General features: G+C 38.2%; 1 protein-coding gene across 6 annotated transcripts in view; it reads left to right on the forward strand.

Annotated features, from left to right (window-relative positions):
- Positions 1-15,394, forward strand: part of LOC131542279 (uncharacterized) — an 87,486-nt gene that overhangs the window by 3,186 nt on the left and 68,906 nt on the right. For 5 of the 6 annotated variants that reach the window (XM_058778800.1, XM_058778796.1, XM_058778798.1 and 2 more), the window contains exon 1: positions 3,654-4,065. The exons of the other annotated variant lie outside the window; for it this stretch is intronic. Coding sequence is in view for 1 of the 5 variants with exons in the window: in XM_058778803.1 (XP_058634786.1) it covers positions 3,795-4,065 (271 nt within the window). In the remaining 4 variants the exon portion in view is untranslated. Of the gene's footprint in view, positions 1-3,653; positions 4,066-15,394 lie in introns of those variants that run through there. 6 annotated transcript variants of the gene reach the window in all.

The raw sequence follows: 15,394 nt of genomic DNA on the forward strand, positions 1-15,394 counted from the left end.
CAGAAGTGAGCACCTTTATGCCCTACTCCCTTCGAAGGGCAAAGCCCCTTGAAGTGAGTTCTTTTAAGGGTGTAGGGCAGGGGTCTCCAATCTTTTTCAACTGCGCTCTGTTTAATCCCTGATATAGACTGACAGATCAGAGCAATCTATCATATACTAATTTAACATGAAATTGTTAAATTGCTACTGCATATCAATCGCATACAACGAAAATACAGAATAATTAGAACAATCATTAACGCGCAATAAATAACAGTGTCATATGATCATATCTATACACATTTTCCCAGAACGTTCTTGCGACCCGGTAGCAATTCTTCCATGGCCCAGTAGTGGGTTGCGACCCGGTGGTTGGGGACCTCTGGTGTAGGGCATTACTGGGCGAATTCCAAATGGCTTTTTTGTGCCCTTCAAGGGCATTTCAGGAAGGGGACGCCATTTGTAGGGATGTTCCAAACAAAAGTGAGCAACTGAATCCCTTCACGAAGGGCCCTTCCAGAAGTCCGTTAGTGAAGGGAACATGCGATGGTCACTTCACGGAAGTGATTTCCGTTTGTGATAATGTGATCTTCAGTTAGGAGCTCTAGCGATGCATTTTAAAGCAAAGTTGGGGTTGATTTCAACTTCACATACAAATGTAAGTAGAATAGGCTTATTAAATTTGTCTTTATTTTAATATGATACAAAATATTTTTTGTCAGTGATAGAAATATGATTTCTAGGGCTCTGCCCTTCGAAGGGAGTAGGGCATAGGGTTGCTCACTTCCATTTGGAATTCGCCCATAGCATCAGATTGGTCTAGGAGTTTGATCGATGTCTCTTTGGACAAATCTGATTGGGGGCTTTTCAGACATAGGACGCATTACGTGATGACGTACTCGCCCACCGCACAATCGGGTTAAGGCAAAACTAGTCGAAAACGCACCATTCAACTCCATGCAAGTATTGATCGGCACTTCTGAGACATATTAGGGTGTAGTTTGGCCGTGCAATCTCATAGCAAAGTAAGCATAGTCTCATTTTAAAGATAATAACCTAATCTAAAAGCTGATATAAAGTTTCTGGCCACATTTTGCACACGGAAGTAGGAATCGGAGCAGGAATGTGACATAAATGTTTGTTTGTTTACAGAAATCATTTCCATCGTCGTGATTCTTTTGATAATTATTCTCTGTAATGTGTTAGATCAAAGAAATAAACATTACATAATCACATTGTGTGGACTGAGAGCTTTCATTTGATATATGACCAGGGGCGTCGCTAGTGGGGGGAAAAGGGTGACAGAGTGCATAGGGCCGGAGGTCTGGGGGGCCCGCGATCGCCTACTGGCGATCGGGAACACCGGGTCATTCCATTCAAATAGTGGGCCGAATGCCGAAATGAAGGAGACCTCCCCGATATTAGGTGCTGTTTTTAAATTACATGCGAAACCGCATTTCAAATACTCCAAAAGCAGGAAGCAGCGCTCCCCAATGCATCTGCCAGCCACGCGTCAAAGCACCATGGTTCTGCCACGATTTATAAGAGCTAAACAGTGCAAGTCGCTTGATCCATTCAGATGTGTTATACAGAATTGTTATACAGTCTTATGCCATGGTCTGTCTGAATACTCAATTCTGATTGGCCGGCAGGTGTTGATTAAATTCGTTGAACTGCACAGGTAGTTCCAGGTCAGTTTAATCACGTTCTATATTAATGCGCTTCCTATAAACATTGGTAACCATAGTAACATACAGTTACAGTTGAATAGTAATACAGACGAAAATAACCGACATTTTTATTGTTCCGGTCAAATATTGCAGCACAAATATTGTTAACATCTTTAATATGTGAATGCTAGGAAATGATCATGGCATAAATGGGATAATCAACGGCTAGCTGTGCATTAAACTATTTGAATGCACTTTGCGGAGGCAACCACGCGGAGGTTCTTCACCTCCACGTCTTGCATTCAAATCGTTTAATGCACAGCTAGCCGTTGATTATCCCTTACTTATGCCATGGTCTGTCTGAATACTCGATTCTGATTGGCTGGCAGGTGTTGATTAAATTTGTTTAACTGCACAGGTAGTTCAATCGCGTTCTATATTAATGCGCTTCCTATAAACATTGGTAAACATAGTAACATACAGTTATGGTTGAATAGTAATACAGATGAAAATAACCGTCATTTTTATCATTCCGGTCAAATATTGTAGAGCAAATATTATTAACATCTTTAATGTGAATGCTGGCAAATGACCATGGCATAAACGGGATAATCAACGGCTAGCTGTGCATTAAACGATTTGAATGCAGTTCACGAGTTCGCACTTACGTATAATCAACTGAGTAAAGTTAAGCATATTTGGCTTGCTGTCCAGGGAGAGGGCTCCGAGTTCGGCGCTCGACCCGGCCTCAAAAGTGCTCCCCCCCACCCCCCCAGTGCTTCTCCCTGTGCGAGGTAGAACGGGCTAAAGGTGTGGAGTCGGGGTGGTGGAGGGATGCTGAAAGTCGAGATAATGAAGGTAGGACGTACTTGGTTATTTATAGGAGATTGCTTGTGTGCTGATTGGGGTAGACTGTTTTATGACTTTTTTACAATAACTTTATGATGCAATTTTTAACCGGGTCCGTGGGGGTGTCCAGTACGGAGCCCCTAAAGGGACATTGGCAAAAAAAAAAAAAAAACTATCGCGTGCGCACGAGAAACTATAGTTACAGTTTCCTGTTGCATCACTTCTGCCATCTTACACAGAAGAAAACAAGAGCATGCATGTGCATGAATTAGCCTAATTGAGATCTATTTTGGCCTTCAATACTAAAACATTGTGTCTGTTCTTGCATTCGGACACAGATAAATCATTACTGAACAGCATAAGAACGGCTTTTTCTCTCAGGCTATATTCCACCTGAACAATACATAGCCTAACATCTCAGGACTGTCCATCTGTACATAACTTCTCAAAACTTTTCATCTGTAAAATAGCACATTCATAATTCTTTCTATTTTCTCTATAGGCCTATGTTGTACATAACCTAAAACATTTGCACATTCATAATTCTATTTTATCTATATTTTTATTACCATAGTTATTGTTTTTTAATGCATTGTCTATTCTGTTTATTATTAGCCTTATATTTCACTCTATTACCTTAAATTATATGCATGACTACACTCTCTCTGTACTTTCTCCACTGGATGCTCCTGTCACCAAGACGAATTTCTTGTGTTTTTGTGCGTGTAAACACACTTGACAATAAAGCTTTTTCTGATTCTGACATTTAAAACGCATTTTGAGGTCTAGAAGGATTGGTAGCTACAGTATAAAAGCTCAAATTTTAGATTTCGATATGGCAATAGCCTATTGTCCCACATACAACTCTAAAAGCCAGTCAAATATGTATATAATTGAAAGCGATTATTTATTTTTGATAATTATTACTTTACTTCAGTTTGGTTTTCAATAACTGCTGTTAGTTTCGTTTCATTTTCGTTTTTTATTTCTTTGACATTTCTTTGACATTTTTCTTTATTTCTTGATAAATAAATGCCTTTATTTTCGTTAAATACAGTTCCTAATATAACATGTCTTAAGATTTTCAAACATATGCTGACGAAACAAGATCCTACTAGCCATGCCGAACAATAATGCGAGTGATCAAATAAATGAATGAACGAAACTTAATCCGGTTATTAAAGGTCCCATGACATGCTGCTTTTTGGATGCTTTTATATAGGCCTAAGTGGTCCCTAATACTGTATCTGAAGTCTGTTTCCCGAAATTCAGCCTTGGTGCAGAATTTCAGCCACTATGAGCCAGTCCCACAATGACCTATCCTTAGGAAGTGCCATTCCTGTGTCTGTAGCTTTAAGGACGAGAGAGGTGGGGCAAGGAGGAGGGTGGGTGTGTGGCCTTAACCAGCTTGCCTACCATCTGCTAATGTTGACAGTGGATGTATCGCAATGGCTCATAGACACGCAGTCATTCAAGCTTTTCAGTTTGACCCAGAATCTGATCCGGATGGAGAAGCACTGGATGAAGAAGTTGCAACTCAGCAGCTACAGCAGGACGTCTCCGAATGGTTAGTTTAAAATATTGTGTCTGGATACGGTACTTTAGTTGGTTTGTTTATGTATGCTGTTACAGTTATTATCATGTAGCTAATGCTAGCCATGGAGTCGGATGAAGGAACTAAAAAAATACTTTGGTGTTCATTTGTACATCCAAACACTGAGCAACTATCATGCTTCGCTCGTTTGCAAGCCATGATGTCTCTTGAGGAAAAAAAAAATATTGCGCTTGCCTCGCAAGGTAGTAGCTCATTTTCTCATGGGCGGGCAAAGCAGAGAAAGGGGAGGTAACCTTTCCCCGTATAACGACATAAAGGGAAGATTCCAGATTGGGCCATCTGAGCTTTCATTTTCTCAAAGGCGAAGCAGGATACCCAGGGCTCGGTTTACACCTATCGCCATTTCTAGCCACTGGGCGACCATAGGCAGGCTAGGGGAACTCATATTAATGTTAAATTTTCATGCCATGGGACCTTTAAGCTGCCGCAAATAACATTTCCATATATGATTTCCTTCTATTTGTGGGGTGAGGGCTTATCACACCAATGCAAATCACTGTATCTATAATATATTAAATCTACAGAGATGAATTATAAAGCCACATTTTATTTGAGATGTTTACCATACCGAGTTTCAGTTTAATTTTCATCCAAGTTCCGTAGTGAATGTAGACACATTTAATGTTTATATGATTCAACTTTGCCATAGCCCTTATCATCAATGTCTGCAGGTAAAACCTCTGCTTTTTCGGCATTCTAACGCGGAGAAAGCTAGTTTTTCATACCGGCCGTGCAAAGGGATATGGCAATTGATGATACAGTAAGCCTTAACCACTGCAATGCGATCTTAAGCAGAATAATATGAACATTAAATAATATAAAATGTCTACATTCACTACCACTCAGTCTCCGCTGTAGCTCCCGTGACCTAAATTCCCAGAGTGCATTGCCGCTGTGACGACACATTCCCAGACTCTATAGAGAGCCCAATTAGAGCACATTACTAAAATATTAAAGGCTGCAATTAACAACAGAGCCCAATCCATTAAATTCAAATATTTTAGATACAATGACAAACTACAATAAATAAATAAATAAATTTAAAAAAAGTAAACAAAAAAAAAGTAAAACAAAAAACTTTTGCACATTGCAATTTTCTAGCAACAAGCTGTGGACACTGAATGACTTGCCTGAGGTAAAGCTATTGCTGTTTTATTGGCATTTTTCTGCGGCTGCAAAACTGATTGAGATTAAGTGACATGAGTGTGTTTATTTCGTGTTATAACCGGTTGTAACTAGTAGAAAAGATAATTAAAGGGAAGGGATGATCGCATTTATGCGCTCTCCGCGCTTCCGCATGCAGCGGTCTGTTACTCCACATCAAAGAGCGCCAAAACGGCATTTATGGATTGAATTTCCTGATAAAACAGTCATAATTTTAAAAATGAGACTTTGTTTCTTATCGAAAAGAACAAAACAAACCTTGCGATTACAGGATGTAACGTATAGCCTATTAATAATAGTGAGGATTTATTCACGGATATGAACTGAAACAGATTAAGTTCCGCACGTGCAGTAGGGTTGGGTATCGTTTGGGTTTTTTTCAATACCGGTGCCAAATCGATACTTTTAAAATGGTACCGGTGCCTGAACCGATACTTAAAAATAATAAAAAATAAATAAAAATGACCAATTAATAATTGGATTGGCCATTAGCACTAAACACATGATGTCTTTTTCATTCATACTGGATGCCAGAGGGCGCACTCTCACAAAAAATCCACGTATCCAGTCACAGAAGTAGCAGAACTCATGAAGCTCCAGGAAATCCCCAATATGGACAAATGCATTGCTATCTATGTAAACAAGATATAAACGTTTTGAATGATAAAACAAATACAATAAACACTCGACTACGACAATGTATAATTTATCTGTGTTATTCAAGCCATCTCTGGTATTTTCATAATAATTAAGTATATTTATAATCCATTTCCAATCGATGTATTAGTAGCCTATGGAACATATTTTCTGCCTCATTCTGTGACAAGAAGCTACATCAGATCACAAAAGGAAGCATTTAACTTGTGTTGTGGACTAAAAAGGTTATAATGTTCTCTTTTGTTGGACAACAGGTTTAAAAACATGAATACAAGATAATTTTAGCTTTGGGCATTTTAATTTAAGAATGTTTAGCTTAGCTAGTTAATGGAAGGTTACCTGCTGCCGTCAGAGCAAGTGTAATTTCCCGAGTTGTGCTTTTAAGTCGGAATGTGAAAACAGCACGCTCTCGTTACTACAAAGATTTGTTGGACTTGTATTATTAGAGCTTTCCGACTTGAGTTCACGTGCATTTTCTCAGTCGGGAAATTATTTTTCACATGAGGTGCTGGTGATGATGCTTCTTACGTTCGTTTTGGAGAAACAAAGGACAAATATTACAATCGATCGCTCAGGCATGGCACCGAAATGAGGCAACGAAATCTGCATTCTGATTCGGTTCTAGTACATACCGGTTACATAGGTACTGGTGCCATATTGTTACCGGGTTTCGGTACCCAACCCTAATGTGCAGTGGTTAAAATGACACTGTATTTGTTCGGTACAATTTTCTGTACGAATAAGTGTACCTTTACACCCCTAGAAAACATTTAAAAGACCAAAACTGCATTTACCTGAATAATATGTCTGGGCAAAGGCTGTTGTTGATCTTCTTTTTTAATGGCGGTTGAAAGAGGATGCAGAGTGGGAAATAACGGATACATTTTCAAAATTTCAGTAATCCACCAATAGGAATAAGGGAAGACACAAAGCAACCAATAGCATTGTTGAATGGGCTGAGATGTGGACTGCCACTAACCTGCCACACATGACTATAGCAGAGTTTTTCCAAATAAAAGCCAAATGTTAACCATAAGTTAACATATTCCATGGTGTGCCATAGCCAAGCCATATATGGCTATCATTTGTGTGCTGTCATCTGGACCATATACCTCAAAACATCCAAAAGAAAATTCCCTCCAATTCTAAAGCTATGGCAAAACATATATGGGGAAAGTTTGGCCCATATATGCTCAGCCATGGCCAACCTAGGCCAAATGTGACTGCTATCAGCCACATTTGGCCCAAACGTTCTTGCTATCTGGGGTTATGCTGTGCACAGACCCCGCAAATAAAGTGCATGACGCAAAAAGCAGCGGTCCATGTGTGTAGCGCATGCAACAGTCCTGAGTGCAGGCTGTACTGGTGGTCAATAAGAATAAAGCGCAGAATCTATATGCTGTTCTGAAAGGAAGTCGGGAACAGGATATTGTTAGACCGCCCGCTCCCGTTCAAATTACACCAGAGTTACCGACCGCTGCCGCGTTTTATTCAGAAATTTTATCCCGCGTCGCTGCTGCAATATAATGTCGAAGACATAATTTCAACACACTTCAGCAATAAAAAAAAGGAGCATAAATGTTTATCTTGAGTAATTTTTGCATATTAGTATGGTTGAATTGGATCATTGAAGGTCAGCAGCAAAAGACATTGGTTAATAAAATGGGATTAAATACATAAAGGATATTTGTGTTATTTAACATTTAATTATTGCACACTCTAAAAAATGTTGGGTTATTTTTTCAACCCAACCGCTGGGTTGAGCATGTTGGGTCATTTTGTTGGGTTATTTTCTCAGTGTTGGGTAGTTTTTTGTCTAACCAAATCGCTGGATTACCGGTTGGGTCAAAGTGGGCAGGTCAGCTCCAAATGGGTTGGGCCTTGTTAATATGCCCTACACCAAACCCAACCCTAAACCTACGCTCCCACTGTCCCAACCTACTTGCGGCATAAATCCCTCCCACTTGGAGGTAACCCAGATAGCAAGCACACTCGGGCTAATCGGTGAGAAGATAATGGGCCAGAGCCGTGCCAACTCTACAAAACACTTCTGGTTAATAGAGGGCTTTTTCTGTCTGGGCCGATCTCGGCTGAAAGCTGTTGTGCGTGCGGCAGGTCCGCACTCGGTGTAGTTGTGTGTATCTACCTTTGGCCCGAGTTGGTTTTGTCACTGGCGGGCCGCTGCTAGAATGAAGGAACTGAGAGAAAGCCATAAAATGTAAGTGCATCATCTTTTGTTCTTGAATGGAGGATTAATCTGTCTGCTGCAGTAGAGCAGGTGAATGAAAACTTTTGAAGCGTATATATGCCATATGATGTGATTTAAAATCATACTTATTTTACTCTGGTGGGGATTATTATGAGCAAACAAATAAAAAAATTTAATCTGAACACTATATATATATGTAATCTGAAAATTATTATTTATTTTTTACAGAAATTCTGAGCTGCTGCATGAACTTATGCATGAACATTCATCAGACATATAAGGTGCGAATTCTGGGTCTGGTCCTAATGGTTGTAAAAAAACTGTAATGCTTAAGATTTAATAATTACCTTACTATAATACACTGAACAAAATTATAAACGCAACACTTTTGTTTTTGCCCCCATTTTTCATGAGCTGAACTCAAAGATCTAAGACTTTTTCTATGTATACAAAAGGCCTATTTCTCTCAAATATTGTTCACAAATCTGTCTAAATCTGTGTTAATGAGCACTTCTCCTTTGCCGAGATACTCCATCCACCTCACAGGTGTAGCATATCAAGATGCTGATTAGACAGCATGATTATTGCACAGGTGTGCCTTAGGCTGGCCACAATAAAAGGCCACTCTAAAATGTGCAGTTTTATCAGCTACAGGATCATAAGATGAGTTGCTTCATCCATCCTTTATCGACATTAGTTGTTGGGCTGAGTGAGCATGGACATGTCATTGGGGTTATGAAGTGGCGTCCTCTTTCAAAGGTTCCATCCAGTTAGTTTATATGGGTATGCATAGTTGGGAAAAAAATTATTTGATCCCCTGCTGATTTTGTACGTTTGCCCACTGACAAAGAAATGGTCAGTCTATAATTTTAATGGTAGGTTTATTTTAACAGTGTGAGACAGAATAACAAAAAAATCCAGAAAAACGCATTTCAAAAAAGTTCGATAAAAAGTTCCCTGTTGCCCAGCAGCATCTTTCCCTGGCACTCCCGTTGGGGTATGACATGGGCTGGGGAGTTGAGTTCTGATATGTTGTAGCCACAGTGGGATCTGCAGTGAGAGAAAGCAAGTCAATGGCTTATGTAGAGAGTGTTATTGGCTGCAGCCCTGTGCTTAATCAGAGTGAAATGGATTGTGGGAACTGAAGTCCAGTGTAAGTGTAACAGGCTGTGTAGTGTGAGAGTCAATATGGAGAGTGGGTGACCTCTGGTGGTGAGTGAACGGAAGTTCATAGACCGGATTTGTGACAATAGCTCACAAACTGCTTTAAAGTGTTGTGTTAACCTTTAAACTACTAGGTCAGCCTTTTATTGTCAGACTGACCTCCTCCTTTTTATGTTAAAATGTGTAAAGTAAAGGAATGTCCAGGAAGCTCACTGAGGAAACAGGAAAGGTGTCTGCACACTCCTGTACAATGCAATTATTAGTAGCTTGAAGAGGTTGTTGGGGAGGTTTATGCTCAGAAGTATTGTAACGGCAATACAGAAAATAGCTGGAGCTGAATTATTATCTTTAAAAAAGGTACGTGCATTTTTAAAGATACCTTTCTAGATTTTCTGAAGAATTAAAAAAAAAAAAAAAAAAAAGAACATATTTTGTTACCTCAGACAAGTTACTGGAACAATTGGTACTGTGATCTTTCTCATGTATTCTTTATTGACTTAACATTATAAAATGCAACTTCTGAAATGAACTGATAGGTTAAGATTGTATTCAAAACATTTGCTATCTTACATTTAATGTATACACTGACAAAAAGTGAAACAACCGTATCATTTATTTAAATTTAATTTTTGTATTGGTCTAATCAATAATTATTATGACGATTGTTAACTTATTTTTTTATAGTACATAACAAACATTATGCATATTTAAAAAAAGAAGTTGTCTTTATAGTAAGTAAACTAAACATTGACCAACTGTATATAAAGTGAAAATTCTACTAATATAATATATTGATGTAGGCTACATTAAGTAATAAATACATTTTGACTTGTATCTAAAGAAAATATACATATTTTCATATATTTTTTCATACATATATTTCTTTTATCATATTTATGATTACATGACAAAATTGTGTTTCTATTCTAAACTGATTGCTAAATATGATTGCTTTTAATTAATGTAATTTTCTATGTGCAGTCTATTAGATTGTATGGCAAAACCAATCAAGCACTCAAAAATTATTTTTGAAGTTGACATAAATTGCATTTCCCAGCATGCTTTGCATGGTATTAACTGGGAGAAATTCACTGGTGGTGAACAGTGGAGCTTTTGCTTAGGGTGAAGGCAGGTACATAAACAGTGCATTCCACTGCCAAAACAGACATGCTGGATGATGTTGCAGGCAGCATGACGCTTCCCACGGCATCTCCAGACTTTTTCACGTCTGTAAAGCTCAATACACACTGCACAATTTTATCAATCCTATATGATCATTGCATGATCATTGGCTATGACATGTGTGTAGACTGTACAATGATGGCACCTATTGACCTGTACTCTACAACGTACGTTACTATACAAGAATAAAACGTCATCAGCATGCGCAAGTAAAATAAAGTTAATAAAGTAAAGCAAGTAAATAAAGCATGTGCAAGTAAATAAATCACACATTAGCAGTTGTAATTTTTATGTGTGCGAAAAGCGGCGAAAGAGGAAGGAATAAGAGTTTGAGCTGTACAGTCCCACATGTGGGATTATTATTTCTGTGCCCCTGGGAGTACGGTCCCACATATGGGATTTAGAATGTTCAGTGACGTCACATAACTGACAGATTCAAACTGTGCTTTCGTGATTTGGCTGGTGCTGAGTCAGAAACAGATGAACTCAGCACTATGCAGTTTTCAGCCGCATTAAATGTACATAAGTACTAGTAAAACAATACATTTAGATTTTGTATAATACACACTGATGTCTATGGAAGTAGCAATAACAATCCATTCAAATATAATTTGATAATGTAAATAATGTAAGTAACATCTCAGGTTACGCATGTAACCATGGTTCTCTGAGAAGGGGAGCGAGACACTGCGTCCCCTAGAGGACACTTTGGGGAACGCCCTCAGCATGACCAGTGTCTGAAGTGCATGCGGAAACACGACAATGAACTTGACATTGGCCGGTGACAGCCTGCGACATACTTCTGGTGCAGCTGAGAGTATAAAAGGGCACCTGTAGACAGAGCTGGGTAGATTACTTGCAAATTGTAATCCGTTACTGATTTAAGATTACATGACAAAAATTGTAGTCAGTAACGTAATCCGTTACATTACACATTTTAGGTAATATAATCAAATTACTTTTGGATTACTTTTTTAGATTACTTTTGATTTAACTCGTTTATCACGTTGATTTAAATAGCATTATCTTGTACCATAATGATGTAAAAAATGCAAAGTCTAAGAAAATTTGTTCCATTCATTGTAATTTACAACATGAAGTGCATTAAACATTATATTACGTCAAGGTTTCCCAAACAGGGTTCGTAAAGGAACTGCAGGGGGTTGTGAGTTTAATGAAACTCACTCGGCGGCCATATTTGCAACACCTCTGGGCAGCTCGTACAAGACCTATCTTAATGAATGGGGGAATCTTGAAATCTCAAAAACTGCTCGCTGAATTCACAATTAAATTACATCAGATCAGCAACAAAAATCTGAAATTAATTGCCCCATGAATGTTGTTTCTTATGCTCAAATAGCGTTTAAAAAGCTTATTTTTCAGGCTAGACCAGCCAATGCGCATGCGGAGTCATAACATGCTTATACTGCGCATGTGCATTGGCTGGTCTAGTCAGATTTCTATGGGAAATTTAGCTCTTTCATTTAGAAGGTGGGACTTGGTGTTGTCATGGTACCAAAATTTCAGTATTAGGTACCGATACCAGTGAAAACTCCCGGTTCTCGGTACCAATTTCGGTACCACATGCTAATTAAAAAACACACTATTTTTAATAATAAAGTCAAACAAAAATAAAATGTACAAAAATCAATGCCATTCTTTATACTTATTTAAATTGTGTTTAAAGTTTTTCCGCAAGTAATAAAAGTATGAAAAACAGTAAACAGTAAAGTTTCACCCAAATTTAATTTGTCTTTTAATGAATGAAATTTAAACACATTTAATTTTTTTGGTAAATAAAGGGGATTTACTATTAAAATTAAAATATGGAAGAAATATTGTGTGATTATTTCTTTAAAAATAAATATAATTTTTTTTCAACAGTAGTAATAGTATCACATACATTTGACTAAATAATAGTAATATATTTCTGGCACAATGTCTTTAAGACAAACGCTTATTTTGACGGGTTGCCGTGAATACCTTGGAATGCTGGTTTTACTCGAATGAAATGGTAAAATGCTTGTGAAGTGACTCTCAGAGCAGTTATGTAGATGTTGTTTATGTATTTATGTCCTCATTGAGACGGCAGATGCTGAAATCACCGCGAGCGTCACGTGCGCTTCAGTGTGTGTAGTAAAAAAAAAAAAACACGCGTCTCTGCCATTCACACAGAGACTCGCAGAACATGGGGGATTCATATCTGAATCGACTTTTGCGGCTTAATATTTACAGATACTAGTCCATGTCACGATTTTGATTTAAGTGTAATGACCTACTTTTGATTAATTCATCCAAACTTTGACAAATTCCGTGACATTCCGTGCTAAACTGTAAATTCCGTTTTTATAACTGGATTCCGAGATTCCGTCCGCGTTTTCTGCATCGCAGAAATCATAGGGCCGTACGCGTCAAGAACCGGATTGTCCGGGTACTCGGTACCACCTGTACTTAAAAAAACCTAGTACCGTGACGTTTTCATTTTTTTTTAGTACCGACTTGGTACCGAAGTACCGGGTCTTTTGACAACACTAGTGGGACTATTCCTCCATATTGCGTGTTGCAGTTTCTCCCATTCATAAGAATAGGAGTGAACAGTCTTTGTATTTCTATAGTCTTTGTTTTAAATAAAACACTTACTAAAATAGATTAAATATTTTTATTTACCTGCATGCCATGTGATCATTAACCAACATCAAAGAAACCGTGAACATGCAATTGTGATACTTAATTATTTAAATATTTATTTTAAAATCTCAGGGGTACTTAAAGCAAATATATTTGGTGAAATAAAGTTTAGTTGACAAAAAGTTTTGGAATGACTGAATTACATGTGACTAAGAAATAATGTGAATATGTGCATTTTAATTAGTTATAATTAATAATACGTTGTTAAAAAAACTAATAAAAATGACTGTATTCATCAGTAGTTGATGCAATGTTGAAACCCTTCTTAAACCTGAAATTATTTTTGTAAATCCAGTGGTCAAAGGCTGTCGCCACCTGACTGATGACTGATCTTTGTGTGAATGTCCACAAAACTGGACTATATATACATATATAATATGTAAATAATCGTTAGGCTATTTTAGAAAGGAAAATTTAAAAGATGAAAAAGAGAAATTAGGGAGAATCAATGAATGATGAGTAATTTATTGTTATTGTGTGGATAATATGTAATCATGTAATCCATAAAAAAGTAACTGTACTCTGATTACGAGTATTTTAAAATGTAACTTACTCTAATTACAAGTACTTAATTTTTGGAATCTGATTAAGTAATCCAGATTACATGAAATCAGTTACTACCCAGCTCTGCCTGTAGAACATGTCATCAGCTTCCTTATCTGAAGGAGACATGCACAGGAATACCTGAAGCATGGCAAGGAGACACAGTGTCTCTGTCCCCTTCTCAGGGAACCATGGTTAACCTGAGACGTTCCCTTTCGATCGGGAACTCTCACTACGTCCCCTAGAGGACACTCCACCATGCTGAAGGGATGAGTGACGTATCCCTAGGTACACATCAACAGCTGTCACAGAAATCCATAACACTGTGAGGATCATAGCTGTAGAAGTGGAACGCGAGTCGCATAATTGCCCAAATTCATACATCTCACAGCATTAAGTGCAATACTGAGGGAAAACTTCCCTGCATTATTGCACAACATATTATAAGAAGCGGGCAGAGATGGGCAGTATTTCATATACATGTATTTAAAACAGGCCTCTAAACCTGTTCAAGGAACGAAAACGAAAACTGGAAACAAACGAAATTTTGACTGAAACAGAAACTAAATCAAATTTTATAGTTCCGAACAGAATCAAAAATTTGAAATGGCCATTAACCAGTTAATAATGTTATTTTATCGTTCCATTTAATATTTAAAATTTGCTGTCAACCAATCAGGAATTCAAATAGCACGGCCTATGCAAATGTGACGCTGATGCATCCAGCGAGTGAAATGCCCGCCCACACTCAGCTGTGAACTTGTCATAGGTAAGTCGCAATGGCAATGCCCTGGTGCAGGGCCGTTGCTAGGAATTCTGGGCCCTGTGCACTGAATTTGCTATTGGGGTGGGGGAGGGAGGTGTAGTATGAGTTGCAATCGTAAAATGATTTCTACTGAATAAGTAGCCTAATAGGCTAATAAACTATAAAATTTGTAGTTACGAAAAAAAAAAAAACCTTAAAAGAAACTACAAAACAGCTTCTATGAAATTAAAATAGCATATTCCCCACGATGTAATAACAGTAACATAATAAATACATTTCTGCCAACACATAGGCTATTTATACAGCGTTAACTTAACTAAGTTAAATTACTATGGTGCTGATTTGACAAGCCTATTAGCGTTTTCCAATATACCTCATTGTCGTGGCTGTTTTCAGCCAGCGTCTCTAACCTTTCTCATATCACACGACTGTATAACAATTCTGTGTCACATCTGAATGGATCAAGCGACTTGTGCTGTTTATCTCTTTTAAATCGTGGCAGAAGCATGGTTCTGCTTTGAAGTGCGGCTGGCAGATGCATCGGGGGCGCAGCTTCGCGCTTTTGGAGTATTTGAAATACGGTTTTGCATGCGCTGTAATTTAAAAACAGCGCCTAATATCGGGGAGGTCTCCTTCGTTTCGGCGTTCGGCCCACTATTTGAATTGAATGACCCGGTGTTCCCGATGGCCAGTAGGCGATCGCGGGCCCCCCAGACCTCTGGGCCCTATGCATTCTGTCACCCTTTCCCCCCCACTAGCGATGCCCCTGCCTGGTGTTAGAGTTTATCCGAGGATAGTGTAAGATGGATTCAACACATCTTACACACCTGCAGCGCTTCTGTGAACGGAGAAAACTGAATAAAACTATAGGCTTACTTAAAAAGGAATATATATGCCTATACATATAT

The sequence above is a fragment of the Onychostoma macrolepis genome, chromosome 06, assembly GCF_012432095.1.
Source record: "Onychostoma macrolepis isolate SWU-2019 chromosome 06, ASM1243209v1, whole genome shotgun sequence".
Lineage (NCBI taxonomy): Eukaryota > Metazoa > Chordata > Actinopteri > Cypriniformes > Cyprinidae > Onychostoma > Onychostoma macrolepis.